General features: G+C 51.5%; 1 protein-coding gene across 1 annotated transcript; it reads right to left on the reverse strand.

Annotated features, from left to right (window-relative positions):
* Positions 1-697: 697 nt before the first annotated feature.
* On the reverse strand, positions 698-8547 carry ADIG (adipogenin). The gene is made up of 3 exons (XM_026009906.2): positions 8311-8547; positions 4060-4192; positions 698-2325 (listed from the first exon to the last, which is right to left on the reverse strand). Exons 1-2 carry the CDS (start codon positions 8435-8437, stop codon positions 4098-4100), a joined length of 222 nt encoding a protein of 73 aa, XP_025865691.1. The 5' UTR covers positions 8438-8547; the 3' UTR covers positions 698-2325; positions 4060-4097.
* Positions 8548-8980: the final 433 nt, after the last annotated feature.

Below are 8980 nucleotides of genomic sequence, written 5' to 3' on the forward strand. Positions count from 1 at the left end.
TTGGGTCAATTACTTAACCTCTATGAGCCTCCATTTCCACATCTGACTATGGAATGATGACCCACCTCATGGGGCTGTTGTGAAGATCAAATAAGACAAGTCATGAGAAGTGCTTGGCACTGGGGCAGGTGCACAGCAGCAGGCACTCAGCCACGGCTGCTGTAATAGGGATGATGTCTCTTGAGGAGCTCAGTACTAGAAGATCACAGGCTGTGTTTACCATACTCACACACACACACACAACCTGCCTTATAGAACAAAATGTTAAAAGGGGGCCTCAATCCATATCCCTCAGAGGCCCCGGGTATCAGCCTCCCACCCAGAACAGGGAGGTCATCTCCCCACAGTCCCCACCAACTGCCATGCAGAGCTGCTCACCTGCCAGGAGCCCCAGGGAGCTGTCTCCCCTGCCTTCTGCTGCAGGTGCTCCCAGGCACATGTCCAGATGCCCTCCCTGCAGTGCCAGGCAGTGCCCATTCTTCCTCAGGGTCTGATCTTCCTGCAGGAGGCTCCCCTGGCTCCCCCAGAGTGGCTGGGGGTAGGAGGGTGAAGCTTGGTGGCTCCCCTGGCTTTTCTAGGTCAGCACGGAAGCTGACCTCCAGCACCCCTCCCAGCAGATGGGGCAGAGGCGATCAAGCAGTGCATGAGACTCTACAGAACCGGGAAGTTAGAGAAATTGCCAAAGTCTGAGAGGGGATGTCTGTTACCAAAAAGTATTTATTCAATGCCAGGAAACATCCCAGGAAAACGCAGGTTGCCAAAATCTCCTCAGCTAGAACAAGCCATGTGTGCAGGAAGGGGTGGGGCGGTGTGTGTGTGGGTGAATATGTGACAGAGAGAGCGTGTGTGCACGCACGCACTGGGAGGGACAGGTACAGTAGGGCAAAGGCCCGGGGGGCAGGTACCTAATGTACACCCTCCGTGTTGCCATATGGTGGGTGATCCAGCAACATCTTCAAAATGTGGATGCAGAGATGTTAAATTCAACAATTTCTCCTCCTGGAATTGACCCTCTAGATAGAAACACACTTGTACACGAAGATAAAAGTTCAAGGGTGTTCACGGCAGCCTTGTCAGTAAGAACAGAAACCTGGTCCAGCAAATTGGGTGTGGCCCATCTCCCAAAGGGCAGCTCTGTACTCTACTTCAGCTCTAGGACAATAGGGAGCCATAGGGGGCTTTAAGCAGGGGGAAGGGCATGTTCATGTTCCGATGCGCGCTTTGGATGGATGGTTCTGACAGCGCAGAAAAAGTGGAGTTGGGAGACTGAGCTCCAGACGAGCTAATAATTCAGGTTCCTTTCTCTTTGCTCTGGATAATTGAAGAGGCTTGTGGTGACTGGTGAGATGTGGGGTGGCAGAGGAGGGGACACTGGGAAGGCCCGGCCCCTTCTGCTGTCAACTCTGGGGTACCCGTGAGGGTGTAAGGACAGGGGATTCCCTCCCCTGCATCTCCCCCACACCTCTCCCTAGAGAAGAGCTGGCACAGCAGAGTCAGGGCCTCGGCTTAAACCCCACCTCCACCGTGTAGCTCCAAGCCAGTTATTTGGCCTTCTGTGCCTCATCTTCCCCATCTCTGAGATAGGGATAGCCAAAGGCCCTACCTCAGAATTCTTGCGAGGGTTAAACCCCTGTGTAAAGCACATGAAGAGTACCTGGTACATAGCAAGCGCTCATAAAATGTGAGCTATTTTTTTTAATCATAACTAGGCCTATGATAGCCACTCTGTAGATATTTATGAGTATTTGTTATTAAAGTCAACCTAAAGGTGTATCAGGGAGTATGAAATCAGAGAGTGGGAGCTGAGGGCAGGATCCCCAGCCCTTTGAACAGATGGGAGTCAGGCATTCCCAAAGATGGTCAGCGATAGTTGGAGTCAGTGCCAGGGGTTGGGCCCAGGCCCCACAGCTTGCTAAGTGAATGGATGTGGCCAGGCCCAGCAGGTTTGTCAGGGGTCTCCTGAGCACAGGAATCCCCTCGTTCCTTTAATATGGACCCACACCCTCCAGCCCAGCCCTGTCCTAGGACTTCCTCTGAGTTCAGTTGGCCACCTTCTCCCTGTGTCCCTGCTTATATCATCTTCACAGGCCTGGGTTCCTCCCCAAGGACCCTGGGAGGTCATCTGTAGCAGGAGAAGAGCAGGGTCCTCTGGAGGCTTTCCTGAGTCCACTGGTGGAGGAGATGAGTCAGGGGCCCTAGGGAAGCACCTCACTTGCCAGGGTCTTCTTCTTCCCTCACCGGTGAGTCTCTCCCATCCACCTCGGTTACTGCCACCACCCAGCTGACTCCAGGAAAACCAGGCTGGAAAAGCATGGCAGGTTGAGTCTAGGGATGACAATGGAATGAAAAGTGAGAGAGGAACAGATGCGTGATGGGGTGAGAAGGGGTCTATATAAATGGGACAGGATTCTGGACAGAGTCCATTAGTCTCCATTTCTTACCCCACTAATTGTACACAAACAGAACAGGCTACATAATCTGTGGGCCCATTAAAAAATGAATGCGTGGGGCTCCGTACTCAGAAATTAAAAATTTTAAGACAAGCGACGGCTGAATATCAAAGCAAGCATGGGGCTCTTGAGAACATAGGACCTCATGGCACTGCACAGGTTACCACTCGTGAAGCTGGCCCTGAACACAGAACTCTGAGTGTAAGGACAGTGTGTGTTTTTCCAGGGAAAGTACCCTCAACTGTCAACCTCATGCCCCAGAAGGGTTAAGAATCAGTGTAACTGAGGTTAAGTGAGTGCCCCTGCTTCTCACCCCATGCAGGCAGGGGCTCCACATTGTGACCACAAGGGGCAGAAGGGGGTTAGTGACATCTGGCATCAGCAGACTTTGGAATAGGGCAGGCCATGAAACCAAGGGGACAGAGAAAAGTGGGTGCACAAGGGACAGAGTTTAGGACTTACTGATGGACTGGATGTGGGCTGGGAAGAAAAGAACAGTGTGAAGGTTGACCTCCACATTTATGACTCAAGCAATGAGGGCAATCAATGGAGGTGCTATTCATGGAGATGGAAAGAAGCTGGCAGGAGATCACATTCTGTGTTTTGCACTGTTGGATAGCCAAGGGAATCAAGACTCCCCTTCCGGCCATGAAAAGGTATAAAGAGATAATAGAGTTAGAAGGACAATTAGAGTGTGGGGGGTCTTTGGCACAAGGATGACATTTAACTCCAGGGCAATGGATGAGTCTTTGCAGCTGTTCAGTGGGTGCCACCAGAGCCCTGTTACTTTGGGCAAATTACTTACTGCGCTGCCACTCAGAGTTCTTATTTGCAAAGTGGAGGTAAGAATAATACCATCTTCGTAGGATCTGATAAATGAGCTTGTGAAAGGGAAGTGCTCAGCACAGGCCCTGGTGCCTGTTAAGTGTCCAATGACCATCAGCAATTGTCATCACTGGCATCATGTCATTCCTTCTACAAATAGCAGCTGACCACCACCCCCCCATGTGTGTCAGGAGTGCTGGGATGCTTTGGATTTATTTATTTATTTTTAAGATTTTATTTATTTATCCATGAGAGACACACACAGAGAGAGGCAGAGACACAGGCAGAGGGAGAAGTAGGCTCCATGCAGGGAGCCTGACGTGGGACTCATCCCGGGTCTCCACACCCTGGGCTGAAGGTGGTGCTAAACCACTGCACCACCAGGGCTGCCCATCAAGCACTCTGGATTTAGAGCAACAATTATCAGACACGTCAGGAGGTGGTGAGTACTACGGCAGAAATGTAAGGGGGACATTTGAGGTGAGGGAGTGCGCGAAGTGGACGTGGGGTGAAAAACTCCAGGCAGAGGGAGCAGCCAGTGCAAAGACCCTAAAGAGAGTGGTGGGAGGTGAGGTCACAGAGGTAAAGGGTAGGGGACCTTTGTAAAGGAACTCTTCATGGCAGAGGAGGCTGGTTCTCCAACATGGTGAAAACAGGTTTCCGACAGAATGAAGCAGAGTATTCCCAAAGAGCAGACCTCCAACATGGCAGCCACCTAGGCTTTGGGTAGGAACTGAGGCTCCCCCTCCTGCTCCCCACCCCCGCCCCCCCAAAAGGGTCTCACCTGGCTGAAGAGGCTCACCAGTGGGGTCTCTCCTCCTCTTAGCTATGGAATGTCCCCTCCCAGCAAAACTGTGCTGGGCCTTTGCTCCAGGGCTCCCAGTCAAAGCATAAATCTGAGTCATTTTCCTCTGAATCTGTGGAGGTACAAGACAAGGCGTTTTGGGTGGTCATATCCTGTCTCCTACCCCTCACCCAAAAGGAGCCCCCTACCAAGCCTGGCCATTCCTGCAGCTATATCTGAGACCAAGAGACCAAGGCAGAATCATGACATGGGACAGCCCTGAGATCTCAGGAAGACTTCAGGGCCCGCCCTGTAGGGGAGAGGGGTGGTGGATGTGGTAACAGGGTAATGGACATTAAGGACGACACGTGATGTAATGAGCACTGGGTGTTATATAAGACTGATGAATCACTGACCTCGACCTCTGAAACCAATAATACATTATATGTTAATTGAAGTAAAAAAATTTTTTTTTAATTTTTTTATTTATTTATGATAGTCAGAGAGAGAGAGAGAGAGAGGCAGAGTCACAGGCAGAGGGAGAAGCAGGCTCCATGCACCGGGAGCCTGACGTGGGATTCGATCCCGGGTCTCCAGGATCGCGCCCTGGGCCAAAGGCAGGCGCCAAACCGCTGCGCCACCCAGGGATCCCTGAAGTAAAAAAATTTAAAAATAAAAGATGAGAAAAAAAAGACTTTAGGAGCTCGAAGTGACCAGAGACCAAAAACGTTTGTCCTATGACTCAGAAAGTGGCCATCCCCACCTATCAAATAGAGACGGGCCCTAGAGGTGAGCAAATGACCTACCTGTATTGAGTGTAGTCCAAGAGCAGGCACTGAGGAGACACAAATCCAACCATTGGCCCATCCATCCGTTCACCCACCAATCCATTTTTTAACAAATATCATTAACAATGATTTCCACTGCAGCACTGTTTTGTGGGGAAACACACACAAGCAATAAAACACCTGGAAACCGTGTGTGTGTGTGTGTGTGTGTGTGTGTGTGTGTGTGTCCAACATGAGTGGTCTGGGTGATGGAAGTGTGGCACATGCCCACTGCATAAAGAGCTGGCCCATCCATCCAGTGGCATGTCAGAAGCTGTTAAAACAACCACATGAGACCTGTAGCTTTCAACTTGCAGGATGTCTATGATACATCACAAGCAAGTTTCAGAGAAATTCTCCTTTTTTTTGCAAAACAAGTAAAAACTATCCCTCCCCTCCCCCCACTTTTCTGGAAAACCTGCATGTGTTATTAGGTAGGTGCATGAGCCTGCTAATGTGATTTATCTGGGGAACGCAAGGTGAAGGAGGAGGAGAGGCTGAGGGGGGACTCTCCTTCTTACTATATTCTTCAGGTGTCTCACTGGTGGCAGAGAAGTAATGGAGGCTGAAGAGAGCCCTCGGCTGGCACACCAAGAGCAGGAGACAGAAAAGGTGGGCTCCATTTCCTCAGCTGTAAAATGGGCATATTTCAGTCTCTTCTACGATGAGGTTTTGACTGAAGTAGAACACGTACAACAGGCGTTCATCAAAGTTGGCAGTGATGATGCTTTACAAGGCAGTGTGATTGAAGGGACCACTCATCACTACAGATCGTGATTGTTGTTTGCACGTATGCTCTGTGCTAAGAGTTCTATGTGCATGTTCTCATTTGATCCTGTTAACAATTTCTTGAAGGCAATGACTAGTGTTACTTGTGTTTACGGATGAGGAAGGCTCAGAAAGGTAGAATGTCCAGGCTCACAGGCAGGAAGTGGTGGTGCTGGACTCCGATCAGCACCCCCAGTGCCGGTTCCCTACAATTCCATTGGGTACACTTGTTTCAAGTCAGGGGATTCAAAGGTAGCTTTGAATTTATAACACTTCACTCCAAGGACCATCACAAGGTGGGCAGGACCCTCAAAAGGCATGTATCAGCCCTAAATCCATCTCCGGAGGTTTCTCTTCTTCTCTCTGCAAATTCCTTTCCAATCACAAAAGATATGTCCTCAGCAGAGTATCTTTTCTTTGAAGGGCACTTGTGGCTGCATCCTCTCTCCTCATGTCATGGGTTAGTGTTGTCCAGGATTAGTGTTGTCCCCAGGGCTCAGCTGCCCACGACCTCTTGCCTGAGTGCCAAGCTTGCCAGGCAGCTCCCTTCTCCTCCCCTTGCTCCCATGTCTACTTAAGAAAGCACATCCTCCTGGGCCACATGGTCTTCCCTGCTCAAACCAGCTGCCTCCTGGGCCCTGGAACTGCCCTGCTGAGCCAGGCCAGGCAGGGTAGGTAGGGGGGATCAGGGCTAGTCCTATCTGCTTTTCACACTGGATTCCTGGCCAAATTGGTTCCAATAAGGTCCACAGTGGACTAGAAAACCACAGGTCAGGGTGTCCTGAGAACCAGCTCCCCCGAACCCTGGCAGGCCCCAACCCTGGCACCAGGACAGTACCAGTGAGATAATACTAAGAGCTCCAAGAAGACTGGGCTGGGCCACTGAGGGAGGACTGCTCATCTCACTTTAAGGACAGTTTCTGGTCCTGGCAAATAACCAATGCCTTATTGCACAGGGCCACATGGGATGTGGGAGAAAGTCTGAGAAAAGGGCAGAGCGGGGCAGGCTGTGGATGGCTTTAGAGCGAGGCCTTCAAGGAGAATGAACTGCTGGAGAAGAGTGCCTTAGACCTTAGGTGAGGCGTCTCCTCGCTTCCAGAGAAGCCATCTGAAGCCATGCCTACCCTTCCTCCTACCTTGACAAAACCAACACGGACTGGATTATTCGTCAGCCTATAAGCATCTAGTAGGTGCCACGTGTGTACACACGCTGGGTGCCCTGCCCTTCACATGTATCTCTCCACAGCCCCCAAGGGGTGGGAACCAGTATTATCTCCATCCTGTAGATGAGAAACCCAAGGCTCAGAGAGGACTTGCCCAAAGTCACAGAGCTGGTAGGAGGCAGAGCCAGGATGTGACTGACACCAGGTAAGCGGCACTCTTAAGTACTTCACAGGTATGTGACGTGGGCACATGGCTTCTCTCCCCGAGCCTCAGTTTCCTCAATCGTACAATAAGGATTACTTCGCAGGGTTATTCTGAGGATTAAATGAGATTATGCACATCAGTCTTCAGCACAACCTTTAGTAGCGTGTTGAGAAAACGTTAGCAATCATTCTGAACTATTAAGGGGCGAGGCTAAAATCTGGGCCCAGGTGCTAGACTCCAGAGAGATGGCTTTAGAGCCGCTACACAGACAAGGGCTCTCCTGCCAGTCATGAACCACCAGCCCATTGTGAGTTATGCCCCTTGGGGTGGGCTGCAATCCACCCAGGGAATGTGAGATACTTTAAACAGGCATTTTCTGGAAGGTCTCCCCAGGAACTCCCAATAATCACACCATTACCAGCGCCCACATTTGAGAACGTGGGGCAGGTCTGGGGATGAACTGCTTAGCCTGTCTCAATGCCATCTGACCCGAGCTGGCGGTACCCCAGCAACTTCCCTGCCTAGCTGGGCAAAAGTCTTGGAACTGAGGAGCAGGAGGTGGAAGGTCAAGCGATCCCCAGGAAGAGGCCCTATGGTGAGGCGAGTGCCCAGGGGTACAGGATACCTGAGGAGCAGGTCATCCCCGCCATAGGCCCTCAGCTTTCCTCTTGGCCAGCTCCTCCCTGCCTCCTGTGCCTCTGCGCCACATGCTGAGCTCAGGACAAGGGTCAGCCTCTGTGATCTTGCAACCCGGAGAACTCAGATGCCTCCCTGATGTATAGTCTGGGCAGAAAGCAGCGGAAATGGTCTCCTGGCACCTGATAAATGCCTAGGGCTGCCATATCCCATTGTGTAGTTGTTTACTGCACAGAACTACCCAGCAGGGGGACTGGGAGAGGCTGAAATCCAGCCCACGCCTTGCTCCCCCAGCCTTGTGCCCTGGCTATGTTCATAGGAAAGGGCCCCTTTTACGAATTCATCTGTGGGCACGGGCCACCTCTTTCTCCACCTCTTTCTGATTTGTACCAAAGACCTTCTGTGCTAGCAGTGGCCCTGAAGGGACAGAGGTGTGGGCACACACACACACACACACTGCTTCCCAAACTCTGGCACTCACTCTTAGCCTCACTCAACTAATCCTTTGCTCCTACTGGAGACTGCTTGTCTCAGCCAGTGGTTAAAGTACATGAAGAAAACTTCTCTTTGCAGTTGCTTCAGGGGACCCCCTGCCCAGTTTCGGGAACCCCCTGCCCAGCTCCAGGATTAGGGCCCAGCATGGGCAACTCACCTTGGCTAAGTAAGAAGCGTAGCCAGATGATCAACAAGACCAACAGCAGACCCACTGGCAGGCAGAGCCAGAACACCAGGAAAGAAAATGTGAGGTCGTTCACCAGTGGCACCAGGGGGTACTTCATGGTGTGTACGTGGCCAAGCCAGGCCTGCCTGGGCTGGGCTGGCAGGGCTGCCCTGGGGACCTAGTGGGCTGGGCCACACTCTGCTCTTAGCCCAATTATGACTGAGAGAGTGATGTAACAAGGAAGTCACAGTGTCCTTCAGGCAAAGGGAGAGCTGTTTTGGACAAGTACTTTTTGACTAATGGGTGGAAGCTAGTGGCAGTGAGAGTTTGCTCAAGAACAAAAGCCCAGGCTTCCAGGCAGGCATGCCTGGGTTTGAATCCCTGCTAAGATGCTATGGGTTCATGGGAGGACACCTCCTTGTATCCTCTTGTAAGAGGGAAATGATTCTTACCTACAGCAAGCTGCTGAAAGTTAGAATAAATAATGGGATAAACATCGCCCCCAGGTGGCTGCTCAAGTATTTGAGGTCACAGATTCTTTAAGGAGGGTGGGGGGGGGGGGCGCCTGTCCTGACCACATCTGTACTTTGTGGCAGGGGCAGGGCCTGTGGTGTACCAGATGGAGTGTGGTGCATCGAAAGCAAGCAGCTTCACAGCTTCA

This window comes from Vulpes vulpes, chromosome 14, assembly GCF_048418805.1.
Source record: "Vulpes vulpes isolate BD-2025 chromosome 14, VulVul3, whole genome shotgun sequence".
NCBI lineage: Eukaryota > Metazoa > Chordata > Mammalia > Carnivora > Canidae > Vulpes > Vulpes vulpes.

Coding starts and splice junctions, on each gene's coding strand:
- ADIG (XM_026009906.2), bottom strand. CDS start 8,437: ATGAAGTACCCCCTGGTGCCACTGGTGAACGACCTCACATTTTCTTTC. Junction 4,193..8,310: donor ACGCTTCTTACTTAGCCAAG/GTGAGTTGCCCA, acceptor GTACCTCCACAG/ATTCAGAGGAAAATGACTCA.